The following is a 14,998-nucleotide window of genomic DNA, read 5'->3' on the forward strand; positions in this document are numbered from 1 at the left end:
TAGGAGTTTACTGAAGAATGAATTTCTAAAAAGGTCAACAATATTGTATTTATGGTTGTTTCAAATGTAGTTTTCTCCTTCTATAAATTTTGTTAGAGTAACAAAGTAACAATAATGAAAAAAGATGAACGTTTGACCTTAGACAAGTAGATTTTCTCTAAAATTATTTATGTTGTTGTAGTGTACATTTTTTAACAGTCTTAACTTATTTATAAATAACAATGATTATTTTCACGCCTGAAAACTAGACCCCAGACGAGACTGGCGTTGTTGACCTCTCAGAGGTCGCAGACAAACCTACATACATCATTGTTACTTCATCTTGGTTAATTTTAGCGGGAAATTTGAACTTTTTGTTACTTAACACTCATGTAAAATATTCTACTTAAACTCATAAACGTTCACAATCAACCATCTAACATTAAGATCTTCAAATGAAAGAAATAGTTCAATACTGCATTAAGTGTATACTTGTCAAAATGGCACCAATATAGTGTCTGAAATAAAAGTGGAAATGAAACACTAGTGGAACATACTCCACTAGCTAAAGCCTACATCTAAGCTAGATAATAACAGTAGACATCCTCGAAAGCATGAGGGCCTACCAACTCCAGATGAAAGCTCCACGTCCGGATAGCTGCAACGTCGTACTGTAAGCTCTAACAATCACCTGTGCCTGCACGTAAAAGTAGATATTGTATGGAATTACTACACACTTGTACTAAGTATGGGTATATGCAAGGACATACTAAGGACATGCATGAGTAAGAATAGCTCTTTCCTAACAACATGATTTATGGAAAGTCAAGTCAGTGGACTTGCCAAATTTGGATTAGGAAAGTCAGTGGACTTGCTAAATTAGATTAGGAAAGTCATGTCATGAGAGTAACATGCTTCATCATACATATCATATTGCACACAACACATAACATATTACATATAACACATAACATATTGCATATTGCACATAACATATTCATATATTCATATCATTCGTTCGTATGTCATGAGACCTTGGAATCATGGACTTGACATTAAGACTTCTCAAAATGAGGGCTCAACATATGGGACCTCGACTAGGGAGCCTTCTTTAGCAAACACAGAGTTTGCTTCATTCATTCATACGTACTTCATTTCATTCATTCATATACTAGTGTAACTACTAGTCATACCTAGGATGTAGTTTAAGACTCTCATCAAGTTTGCTGTGCAATGACCAAGAATGACCTAGTGTGATTACTTAAGTCTATCTCACCTCTTGATTATCCTATCCTAACACCTTTGGTATCATTTATTTCATTATGTGCATCATTTGAGGTTGGCCTCATTAATTCATGGGGAACTTTAACTTTAACCGATATAGATCATGTGAGCATCATGAAATCCAATGTCTCCCCCGCACCTCAAATAGGTGGAATCACCGGCCAAAGTTACTAAAAACATGCTAGCGTACATGGGAATTGAACCCCGCAGGATCCCTATATTGGCAGTATAGGTTCGAAGACTACGAGATATAAGGAGACTCATACCCGGTATGCCGGACAGTCTCATCTTATGAGAGTTACGTGAACCTCCGCCCTTCCCCAAGGAAGGCATCATCGCTCATAGCTAGCCTATCGGTGCTCAGTATAAAGTTCCATTTCATTCAACTCATACATCATGGAAGTTGGCTTCTAGTATGAGGACATCATAGCTAAATAGATGATTTCTCCTCTCATCATTAGTATTAAGTATACATTAATCTCAATACTTTCATTAGAGTGATCATAGACACTGGTCTCTTCATTTACTTTACACTCTCATAGGTGAGTACGTTTTGGTGACATTTACTTAGACTCATTTGAGATTGCTCTCATCTTTCACATTAGCCTCTTATCATGTTGTCACCACATTCATTAGCTTTAGCACATTTGCTCTTCATAATTACTCACCCCTTTTTACATGAAAGTTCATTTCATCATATGCCAATGCACTTGGCCATTTAGTGTGTTCCTCACTCTTACTTAACCCTTCTAGGAGTTCATCATTTCGTTACATACATCTTAGATTCACTTACTTTTAAACGTATGCTAGACTTATGGGTCTATACATACACGCCATGAGGCTTCATTCATAGTTTGTTTAAGTGATTTGTATCTTCCTAAGATTTTGTAATACAAGACTTATGCATTTTGTATGTATGCCAAGATCATCGATTTTGATCTATGTAGGCAGTATGCCAAGATCATCGATTTCGATCTACGTAGGCAGCATTATTTGAACATTTATTCACGTGTAACGTATGTATTAATACGGAAATTGGACAAGGGAACCCGACTTCGAATCCCTTGAACAACACTTACATTTTTACTTAATTTAGTTTGACCCACACGGCTTGGGGACCCAAAATCGAGCCCCAGTGCCTTCTATTCATTTTCCTTTGATTTCTCTTTATTCTTTTCGTTCATTGGGACTGAGAGGATGTGCGATCGAACCCCCACAACCCCATTTTCTTTTAGTTTCCTTTTTCCTTAAACCATTTTCATTTTGACCAAGAGGGTGTGGGATCGAACCCCCACAGCCCCACTTTAATTTTCTCCTTAATTCCTTTTATTCTGCCTAAAGGTCGTGGGTTCGATTCCCACGTGCCTCAACTTTTATTTTTCTTTTACTTCTTCCTTAAGTCTGACCGAGAGGTTGTGGGTTAGAACCCCACACCTCTCATTTTTATTTTCCATTATTTTTTTCATGTTTTGGTCAAGGCACACGGGTTCGAACGTTTTTAATACATTTTTAATTCATATTACAAAAATATAATTTATTATTCACATATAATACAAGTTTTATTGATGGATAATACATTTATCACACATTTCCTCACAAAGACATAAGAAAAGTTTGGAACATATTATTATACTCTCTCTTTGTTTGTTCTTATTTTTAATTTAGTTTATTAATATTAGTTTGCTAACTAGTTATTTTATAACACAATTTCATTTATTGTAGAATTTTTTTAATGAATGCAAAAAATTCATTGCACATATCTAAGAGTCTTCATGCTTTTGAAATCGTAATAGACAGATAACAATAATAAACATATGCATACCCACCAGTTTGATCTAATCTCTTTCAAGTAAAATACTAAACCAAATCAAACTAAACTGCCACAGGACAAACAGGATGAGAAAGGTGTGCTAGAAAGGAACATCTCAAATAAATACTTGTAAATATGTATTTATATTTATTGTCTATGAATGAACACACCATTTTCTATTTTCAACAACACCAATCTTACAAATTCAATGCTGATTCACTCTTATCTTGAGCTTGTGTAAAAAAAAATGAATGCAAATCACAAAGACCCTACTTTGTGATGAAGAATAACCAAAACCACAAAAACAAATGAGTTGTACAAAAAAAAAAAAAACTTCACAAAAACCAATCCCTTCAAAACCCAACACACTCAGCTCTTTGCTCCTAAAAGCAAAAATCTGATCATGAACAAATAATTAACCAAAAAACAAACCTGCAGAGAACATGAGAAAATCGAGTTAGTAATTAGATTAAACATTTCAGGCTGGAAGAGGTTTACAGTGAAAATTTATATGAATATCTTATACATAGAGGATACTTCGGAATGGACCCTTTACAAATAAAATTCAAGTAAATGACAATCCACCTCCAGAAATGAAATAACAAGGAAAAGATGTTTCTAAAGGTGCACACAAACTATTTTGGCTGAAATCAAGGTCAGATGTTACACAAGCTAAAAGGAACAAAATGTGAACCATTTTCAGCTGTAGAAGAGCAGAAGGTAACAATGCTGATGACAATATTATAATGACAGCAGCCAAATAAGGTTCTGCATAGTTCCTGATGACTGTCACCAAATCTTGATTCTATTCTGAATTCAAGCTATACATCCCCAGTAGTCACTTGAATAACACGGGGAAAAGTTTATGTGTACATGGATTATGCAACAAGCTAATCTCATTGACAGATAATTGGGCCCAAGAGACTATACTGCATTATATTAGCCAAAACTCTTCTATATGAGATTATCTTTCCACAACAAACACGTAAAAGAGCAAGTTATCTTCTCTTCCTTCACCTTCAAATGAAGTAATGGACTGAGGTTTCTCCCAAACTTACCCCAAAAACACCAGCTATTTTGTTTTGCAGGGGGGATAAATTAGTAAACCATGTAATTTTCTGTTTCTTGACAGAACAACAATAACGTTTATTTCAAAAAGAAGAGAAAAGAACGATACAAAGTAGATATGACAGTTCTTCCCATCTATTCTAGCCTAGCTGAGCAGAGTTTCCTGACACCTGCTGTAGGTGGGAGGTGACAGGTATCCCGTGGAATTAGTTGAGGTGCACGCTAGTTGACCCGAACACCACGGTTACCAAAAGAATTCAGATATAACAGACGCTAGCTGACAAATGTTTTGGTGAGGTTCTCTAACCACCCAAAACACGAGTTGCAGGACTTCCAACGAACAGCATATGATATAGAAAAAGCAATTTTACATGGTTTGGCATGTGTAAAAAAAAAATAGATCTTAGACCAAACTCAACCCCAAACACTAGTTCATGAGGGGAGGATAATCCAGGCCATATAAAGAGACCACGTTCCTTAGCCGATGTGTGAACTTAACTCAACACCTCTCCTCATGCCCAGGTTGGGACATTAGAAGTGAGGCAATTTAATATGGGGCACCACCATTGGTAAGTTTTGAATTGAGATGGACTTGACTCTAATACCATGATAAATGGACCATGGGTCTAACTAAACCTCAAAAGCTAGCTCTGAGAGGAGGGTTGTCCAAGTGATATAAAGAGACCAAATCCCCCATACCTTAACCGATGTGGGAGACTCAACAGCATCTTCAAGATAGCTCAGCTTGAGGAATAAGAAAAAGAAAACCTAGACCAAAGACAATATAAAATCCTAAATTACTGGTTAGCACTCATCCGCATGCTACTCCAAAAACCTCTTCACTTAGCCCGTCTGCTACTTCAACCACACAACTGAAACTAGAATAAGATGTATCATTTGGTCCACATGTAGTGAAGTCGTCGGGGGAAAAACGCTTGGATCTTCACAGGCCATGATCTTTAGATTATTTCTCTTAGAGGGCATTTGGATTATGTTGAGTCATGTCAATGGATATTAAGAGCTTGTTGAGTTGTAGCAAGGACCAAGAGCATACAGAACTCTAAAGATGCTTTGAAAGACTATTTCATTATGCATTCTATGGACTGCCTGGCTAGAGATGAGCAAAAAATGCTCTGAGGTGAAAAAATTCATGTTCCATAAGTAATGCAGTTTACAAAATTTATACTTTGGGCACCTAAGGGTGTGGCCTAGTGGTCAATGGACAGCGTTAAGAACCATGAAGTCTCAGGTTTGAATCCCAGCAAAGACAAAAAGACACCAGGTTATTTCTTCCCATCTTTCATAGCCTTGGTGGACAGAGTTAGTACCTGTAGTTGGTGGGAGGCAGTAGGTATCATGAGGAATTAGTTGAGGTGCACGAAAGCTAGACCAAACACCACAGTCATCAAAAAAATGAAACTTTTGTACGTGTGCTTTAGTGCAAAAAATACATGTTTATGTTGCATGAAGTAATTGATTAAATTATCTTTGGAGATGGCAATGAATGCAAGAGACTCTTGCATTGTTGATGTAAGATTGCAATTTGCTACTAGTGGTGGGTTCAATACTTTATTTGTATGGTAATATCCTTTCATACTTTGTAATTTTATTCTTTCATCATGAAAGCTATATTATAACATCTGGTTTTATCTTACTTTTTATCAGGTTGGAGTCCATGCCCTCCTAAAGTTCACCTCACTGATTTGGGAACATATTGTCGTGGTTCAAGACAATGAACTAAGGCAGAAAGCAAGATGCTTGACATGTGGTGTGATACTTAATTTGCATCCAAGAACTAATGGGACAAGTAATTTAATGAAACAAATCAAGAGATGTCTCGAGCGTCATGTCTATCAAGAAAGGCTGATCCGTATAACCTTATGTTTCGAATTTGGTGGATTTTAGACTTAATTTGTGATTGTTTGTGTTTGATCATGAATTTAAGATATTTGTATTTGGTTGTTGCTAGTTTTTTCCCTTAGCAAAAGGCAGTTGTTAGTTGTTTAGCTGCTGCTTGATTTGCCTTGGTGACTAGTGAGGCTGCATTTTCATTTCAAGACATGGTGTTCACTTTGGCCGACTTTTGGGCTTGCAAATTTTAAGCTGCTGCAGACCTGCAGTTCTGCTGAATTTTAAGCTACTGTAGTGTTGTTAGTTGTTTGGCTGGTGCGTTTGCTAAATTTTAAGCTGGCTGTTGCAAAATATAAGCTGTTGTTTGCCTTGACAATTAGAAGTTCTTTTTTTTTTTATAATTCGTAGTTTAGTACAAAAACAATTACAAGGTAGTAAGGTTAGACTCTATACAATTTCCTTAGCACCAAGAGAATAAGAACACTAAACAGTTCCAATTCACATCATGTATGGACCTGATCTTGGCTTCAAAACATCTCCCATTTCTTTCTTTCCATACTGTCCGTCATATACATCAAAGGAATTATCCTCCACCGTGTTATCTGACTCTTGCTACCTCCTATTTTCATCCAGCAGCTCATCAAGTCAGCAGTATACTCAAGCATTGTCCACTCGGTCTTTGTGAGGCTGAGAAATAGGTTCCACAATTGTGAAGTAAACTTGAAATGTAAAAAAAGATGGTTGTTTGTCTCCCCAAGTCTCATTGCACAAAAAACATCTCGTCACTACTTTTCTCCCCTTCTTCTGTAGAACCTCATGTGTCAAACATGCTCCCTTCACCACAAGCCAAGTGAAACATTTAACATTGATAGGAGCCATGCTCTTCCAGATGCTTGAGCACTCACCTTGCTCACACTATTGTTCCTCTTGTAAAATTTTCACAGAGAAAATGTCATCCTTTGAAAGATGTCATCTCAGTGTATCAGATAGCATAGTGGTGCCAGCATAATTCTCCACTTCACACAAAAAGGTTGCCACCCTATCATCCTCCCAGTCATTAAGATGCCTTCTAAAATTTGAGATTCCACCCTTGGTTTGACCAACTCTCAGCAATGGTTGCTTCAGTATTACTACTTAGCATCTTAAGATCAGGATGAACTTCCTGTAAAGGAACTTGCCCTATCCAAATCTCCTTCCAGAACAGGGTATTGGTGCCATCTCCAACCCCTGTTCTGGATTGCTGTAGCTTTGGCCATAATGATCTGATAGTCCTCCAAACCCCCATACATAAGTGTAAATCACCTCATTGGAGCACCATGGACTAGATTGGCCAAACTTGTGGGAAATGACCTCCCTCCATAGAGTTGATTCTTCTACATTATACCTCCATAACCATTTAAACAGGAGACTTTCCTTCCTTGTTGCCTTTCCATAGGAAGTCTCTCCTCAATTTGTTTAGCTTCTTAATCACAATTGCGGGTATAGGAAATAGAGATATCACATAGGTGGGAAGCAAATCCAACAGTGAGTTGATTAGTGTGACCCTTCCTCCTAGTGAAAGATACTGGGCTTTCCACTGAGACAACTTCTTGTTGGCTTTCTCTATAATGCTATCCCAAATCTCCAGATCCTTATGTTTTCTGCCTAAATGCATCCCTAAGTATACGGTGGGCAGATTACCTACACCACACCCAAGAATGCTAGCAAGGGTCTGGATGTTTGGCACTTCCATTTGCTGTTTCATTTAAATAAACACCGAGGGACCGATTAGTTTGGTACGGTATTCGGCACACAATATTGAAAACCCGAAAACCAAATTACCAAACCGAAGTACCAAATGCTCACCCTAGTCTCATTCTATGTTGAGACCTGTTCAAAATGACAGCTAGATAAACATTTTGACTGGTAAATGAAATGACTGCATGACAAAACCTGAGCCAGGCAAGAACAGTCGCCCAAAAGACTTTTGATAACTATCGTGATAACTAGTTCTAATTAGGTGATTAATATTTTTTTATAACCGTGGTGTCAGACCCAGCTTGCATGCACCTATGCTAATTCCACAATATATGGTACCAGGTAACTTTGTCCACCAAGTCTAGGACAGATATGGAAAAAAATCATCACTTGCTTTTGTCTCTATTGGAATTTGGACGTGAGACCTCATGGGTCTAAGCCCACTTCATTTATCACTAAGTCACATCCTTGGATGCTAGGTGATAAATATTTTAATTAAGACAGAAAAAGTTTGCCATAAAATGACATTCTACTGCAATTAATTTGCATCTCTGAAATATTCTGTTCTCTTTATCTTGCCTACAATTTTGAGTTATACTTGTGTTCTCTGCATAATAAGTTTAAAGGGATGAATGCGTAGAGTGCAACATAACATACCACAACTGCAATGTGCTTCAACTTCCTCTCACAAAATTTAGCAATACTAGCATGCAAAAGATGAATAACTTATTGTAAAAACCGAGAAAATGGAAAAGCAGACTGACCCATTGACTTGGCAACATACAGCCACACAAAATTGAGAGGTAATGACAGATATCCTTTGCTCCCATGTAACGATCAACCACAGATACTGTAACTCAAAAACTTTCCAATACAGTATGGAGATTTGAAACACGGCGACGGAATAATGATTCTAGCCTGAAAGCTGGAACCCCAGTCTGCCACCTATTAGTATCATACATCTCTTTCCATGCCTGCACTATCTCATCGACCTTAAAACCTGGAAAGGAACAGGTGCAAGATGGCAAGGAAATATATCACTTAATTCAGCATAAGATGTATGTAAAATAGAAAGAAAAAAAATTGTTCATATTTTACCTTCAAGAGCAGTTTCATTGGAACAGTGGTTCTTTATCATAACTGCGATATCAATTTGAGATGCTCCAGCTAGTTCAAACTTTTCCATTGCAACCTCCAAACATTCTTCCCAAGTTGGTAGTCCCAGCTTAAATTCCACCACGGAACGTTCGTAGAGCATGGTACCCCATAAGAGGTAAATCTGAGACCTCATATTTGCAGCTTGCTCTTCAGTTTCTTCGGCTGATTCATCTTTAAGTAGACCATCCAATCCCATTTTCTGCAATAGAGCTTTATATTCATCATTTTTGGAGAGTCCATTAAGACGTTGTTCTTCCATCTCCTCCCACATTTCTGTTCCTCTTTCCATGCTATCCTCTGCCTTGTTATACAGCTCCAAGATCTCAGCACAAGTCCCCGTCTCTAACTCAACTTTGCTTCCAATCAAATAGTACCAAGAGAGTTTTGCGTGTTCAAACTGCTGCTGACCAAGTGCAAGAAGGCCTTCATAGAAATCAGGCTTGAGCCTAAGAGCCTCTCCATACCTACGTCCTGCCATTTCATATTCTTTTTCAGCCCAATCATATGCAGATTTAACCTGCTTCAACATAGACTCCCGAGAACTGTCTTCAGTAAAGTATACGCGCTTCCTTGCTCTGGACATATGAACATTTCCCCAATTAAATAAAGACAAAGCTGCCATCTCTTGGAACTTAGCTGCAGCAATTCCAAAAAGCTCTTGTGCTTCTTCACCTGTAACAGTGTCCTCCATAGTTTCACAGTAGAGTTTCATACCTATCTCATGAAGATCCAGATATGGGTCGCAATCAAAGCCAACATGATTTTTGAACAGCCGCGCAAATTGGATGATCCAGTCTTCAACACAAGTTGTCCCTTTATTCGATTGCCTTTCTTTCTCCAGATGCCCATCATCTGTGAGGATAGTTGATTTGTAACTGCTGGAATTCATATCTTCATCACCACTCATTCCCTCATATACAGGTTCTTTATCTGGAGAAACTTGTACAACGTAGAGTCTTAAAGAAGTCTGAGGAGCAGCAGATGATTCAACCAACCTAAGCTCATCAGTGGTGGTTATAGTAACCAAGTCACCTTCTTGATCCCTATACTTGATCAATGCACCCTTCAAGTTTGGGAATCGATCGAGAACAATGTCCCTAACAAGTCTAATACTGCAATCCACTGGTAACTGCGCCCATCTAATATCCTCCTCAAATACCAATTTGACTGTTCTTGTCACTATCTTTTCTTCCTTAACACTTTTTTTCTCCTCCACAACCACCTTTTCCTCAACTTTCTTTCTGTCAAATTTGTTACTCTTCTTCTTTTTAGACTTCACTACAACCTTAGTAGAAACCGGAGGCTCAACAACTACTTCCGATTCTTCAATTTTTACCCCTTTCTGTTCCAACGCCCCTGCAATATCAAGCGCAGTCAAATTATTGGGTTCAATACTCAAAACAAGGTTAACATCCCTTAAAGCCAATTTAAGCCTATTCAATGATTGATAACACTTTGCTCTCTTCAACAAAGCTTTAGTATACTTCGGAGCAACTTGAAGTGCCAAATTACATTCAGTTATTGCTCTAGGATAATCACCAAGACCAATTTGCATATAACAAGCAGCCATATTAGTATGCAAATAAGCAACATCGATATGATTAGGTGGAAGCAAATTAAGAGCTTTTTCATACTTCAACATAGACCCTTCATGATCATGCTTCTGAAAAAGCTTGTTCCCTTCTTCCTTCAATTCTTGAGACATAGTAATGAATACAGCAGTATCTTCATCAAATGCTTTGGAAGTGCCATGTTTGACATTTGCAGATATGAGTTGGGTTTTCTTCTTCCCAGTAGGCTTCCCCATAGCAACAAATCAATAAGAAAGCAAAAAAGATGTTGAAAAAGCAGTGAAGGATTGAAGAAAGTTTGGATTTGGAAAGAAAGAAAGAAAGAGAAAGTGAAAGAAAGCGGCGGAGGAATGATAATGTATGAAGTTGGTTTCCCTTTCAGTAGGAATAGGGTTTACTTCCATAACTGCGTCAACGCTCATTTTCAACTACAGCACCCACACTTACCCATTTTCATCTTTTAATCTCTATATATATAATAAATATACACTGCACATACTCTCTACCTTCCTTCGTAACACTTCAATTACCCCTTCCCTCCCTGTCAAAAGCGGAGTCCGAATTTTTATAAGGAGTTTAAAATTTTAAAAAGTAGATATTTAAAATAGTCAAAAGACAATCAACATTTATTATATATATCTAAAAATTTATTTTAATAATGTATAAATTATATATTTAACGCCAAAGGGGTTCACAAGTGGCTCCGCCACTCCTACCCACACCTCATTACAATTGAGGTGGGTATGATGTGGTAGTAAATACTTAATGTCTCCTATAATAGTTATTCACCATTGACTTGTCACAACACCCTTTGAAAAATTATAAATAAAAGGATAATTTTAGTATATCACTATGTGAATATAATAAATATAATGTCTTAAAAATATAATAGATAAATAACTATAATTAATTATAAGAGTAAATTAGAAACTAAGTGTAATATTATTTATGAAATTCATAAGATGAACAAATATTGTTGGACATCTATTTTTAGTATAGTAGACAAGTATTGTTAGTAATTATAAATAAAAATCTAAAAATATTGAATATTACATTGAAGTATATAATTAAATATATATATAAATTTTATGTGAATTATATAACAAGGATATCAATAGGTGTCAAAAGTTCCAACTTTCATATAATTCTATAGTTTTTTCAAAGTTAAACATCAACAAGACCAACTTAATTTATGAAATAAATATAAACGTTGGTGTAAAAATCCTAACTTTAATCATCTACATAACAGAAAACTTGACTTTCGCTATTAAGAACTTGACTCAAAAGAGTAAAGAATATTTTGACGTTGTTGGCAGGAGGATGAAAGTAACTCTTCATTGAATTCTTACACATCTTAATTATCTTTTTTTGAAGGAATTCTAGCTCGAGGAAGAACAATGCCTCAGTTCTAAAGATTTCCATTGAGTTATTTTACAAAAAAAAAAAAATTGAATTACTTGAAATTTCTTAGAATTTTATGGGAGAAAGTAACCTTTGGGATGGAGGATAATGAGAGGACAAAAATATTAGCCATTGGCAATAAATTAAAGGACATCAAAGGAATAAGCTTTTAATATGAAAACTAACTTGAATAGAGAATTTTGTATCGAGACCTTTGAGCAATATGTGGTTCACACAATATGATGCAATGTGCAATCACACAACAATTGCACAAGGATTTCAGTAAACTTGTCAAACAGTTATTCTCCTTCCCTTATTGTGCTTTAGGTGTGCAAAATGCAAAATGTGATGTGGCATAACTTTCTGTTCTTGAATTATATTAAGAAATGGATAATGACATTGAAAAAGAAGACTCAAGCACCTTTAATTTGATGGATCGGATGAATTGGTATTACCAATTTATTAAACTCATATTCATGAATCATTGTTATGCTTGAATGTTAATTGAAGAGATTCTAGGCCCTAGTTTTCTTATTTTTTTGTGCAGGATTAATTTCTTGGGAAACTAAAATTTAAAGGATTTGGAGCTTAATTTTACTAAAAAAAATACTAATGAAAAAGCTAACACCCAATAGGATCCAATCGGCCTCTTGCCGGGAAAACACCGGCTAGACTTGATGAAAACTAGCTCAAACATCGATAGTTAACTATCGCTGATCAATTCAAGATCGTCGTTTTATCGATTCAAGAGCAGGTGCAACTAAAGAATGACAAATTGAAACGGCTATGTACTACGAATTTACAATACTTTTGATTCATTAACTTATATAATATATTTGATGCATTAACTTATATAATATTTTTGATGCATTAACTTATATTTTTGCATGATTCTTAGGTCTTTTGTTAGTAGATGTGATGGTGTTTTGCTTGAATTTTACAGGAAATATGTTTTGGAGCAGTTGGTGCTTAAGTGTTGCAGTTGTAGCAGTTTTTGTGAAGTATGACGTCACGCTCTAAGGTTCCCTTGACATAACACAGAACCTAGAATCACGAGTGACCCCAATCTAACCCTGTGTCTAGCATATATCAAGAATATGGAGAATCACCGAATAAAACATATACTATATGGAAGCTAAAACATGGATAACTGAATGTGGGGAATACCTAACTATTTAAAACATATTAAGAGCTTAATAACAACTGAAAGATTAAACTTAACAATTCAAGCTAATTGTATAACTATGTCTGAAAAACCTCTAATTGAGTTGAGTTACTGGGACATGCCCCCAGCTAATTCTACAAACTGAAAACTGAATAAAAAGACTAAAATGAAAAAGCATGTCTATTGTCCTCAAAGTATGAGGACTCACCATTGAAGCTGCTGAAATGTAGACCGAGAACCGATCTAAGCGTGATTTGTATCTTGAGTACTTGAACCTACATCATGAATGAAATGTAGAATATGTGTCGGATCTTGGAATGTGTTGAGCATGCATGATGTAGATATTAAGGTGAACAAATATATATAAGCTGGAAAAAGCATAACTGAGCAATGACATAAAATGAGTAAGAATTACATACTGAAATACAACTGAAAAGCTAATTTGAATGCAATGACCAAGTACTAATCATGAAAATAACATGTTGGACTGAATGCTGAAGTATATACTGAAAAAACCTGCTCAAATGCACTAAGAGTTTAGTTGTGGGAGCTAATATTAACCGACATAAACCACATGGGCTAAACGTGGAGTCTGATACGCCCCAACAAGAGGAACCAATACACATTGTCATGGTTATAAAGACATGACTGGCGTGATCACTAAATTTGATGCCCAACAGAGCGGACTTATACTATTAGGGCCACGTAGTTTTAGGACTATGAGGGTGCGTTGAACCCTAATCCAACTCGGTGCTAAATCTACTCCCAACTGAATATGTATATGACACAGTTGTGACTGTAATACTGAATAGCTCAAAATAATGATATGCAATCTGATAATGCAACATTTTTATATTGATAATGTATCATTCAAATTTGGAGCATGATTATCCGTTTAACTGACCTAAGAAGTATAATTCGTGAACCAAGAGCATATATACAACTAGAGTTTTGAGTTTCTTACAAGAAATCAAGCAAACTTGAAAAAAAAAACTATTTCGATTTAGGATGCTACAACAGCTAAATCACAGTAAATATCCAAGGTTTTAGAAACCCTAGGTCTAAATAAGATATGGAGAATTCAGGAATTGATTGAATTCTAGGGACCTACCACTAGTGAAATACCACATACTTGATGATGAAATCTACGGAGAAATTCTTTGAATTTCGAAGTTAAACCTTAAAGAACAATACTGCTTGTTTTGGGGAGGTTTGATCGACCTTTTCCTCTTCTTTTTTCTCCAAGTTTGGATGATATTTTCGAAGATGAGGGTTCTGGGTAAGTTTGACTATGTTTTTAGGCTTAGACTAAGTAAAACGACGTAGTTTAAGCCCTAATACATAGGAAAAAGATCTAAATGTCCTTTGGACTACTAACTGTCAACTGCGGTCGTGGTTCGTGGTCTGCCCGATAGGGCTTTACTAAAATAAGCATATTTTTTTACTCAGAGCTGGAATTTTAACAAACTCGATGGCTTTGGACAGAGGATTCAATTACCTCTAATTTGATAGGTCCTAATTCATTTTATGCTAAAACATATGACCGTTTGAAGTTGACCCAACAATTGATTCCCTCTAATTAGTTGTCGACCCTTACCTACGGTCCGTAGGTCCGACCACGGACTGCACTGGTTAACGTGGGGGAGATCTGAGACAGTCAACATTTGGGCCTTAGCGACGGAATCCCACCTACGATCTATGGGTGTAACTATCGATACTAACACCAATTTTTTTGAAAATTAGATTTTTTTTTTAATTTTAAGGTCTGAGGTGTTACATATGACTTAACCTAGTACCTGTCAATGCCACTATAAGCCAAAGGTGTTAATCGTAAGATTGAAGTATTGATAAATAAAACCAAGTGTAAAATGACGGATACTGATTGATGGGTCGTAAGTGAATATACGAGTCATGCAAATGAAGCTGTAGAAAAAGTTCAGAAATCAACTCCACTAATTGAATGAAAGTTGAACA

At 36.3% G+C, this 14,998-nt stretch overlaps 1 protein-coding gene across 2 annotated transcripts; it reads right to left on the bottom strand.

Annotated features, from left to right (window-relative positions):
* Window positions 1–400: 400 nt before the first annotated feature.
* LOC101266244 (protein PHOX4) lies at window positions 401–10,913 on the bottom strand. Of its 2 annotated transcripts, none has more exons than XM_069288132.1 (3): window positions 8,828–10,908; window positions 8,494–8,729; window positions 401–676 (listed from the first exon to the last, which is right to left on the bottom strand). In XM_069288132.1, the coding sequence occupies exons 1-2, from the start codon at window positions 10,692–10,694 to the stop codon at window positions 8,587–8,589; spliced, it is 2,010 nt and encodes a 669-aa protein (XP_069144233.1). In that variant the 5' UTR covers window positions 10,695–10,908; the 3' UTR covers window positions 401–676; window positions 8,494–8,586. The 2 variants fall into 2 exon arrangements, with proteins under 2 accessions (XP_069144233.1, XP_004244898.1); XM_004244850.4 differs by lacking the exon at window positions 401–676 and adding an exon at window positions 3,172–3,505 and having other exon boundaries at window positions 8,828–10,913.
* Between the last annotated feature and the right edge of the window lie 4,085 nt (window positions 10,914–14,998).

The sequence above is a fragment of the Solanum lycopersicum genome, chromosome 8, assembly GCF_036512215.1.
Source record: "Solanum lycopersicum chromosome 8, SLM_r2.1".
NCBI lineage: Eukaryota > Viridiplantae > Streptophyta > Magnoliopsida > Solanales > Solanaceae > Solanum > Solanum lycopersicum.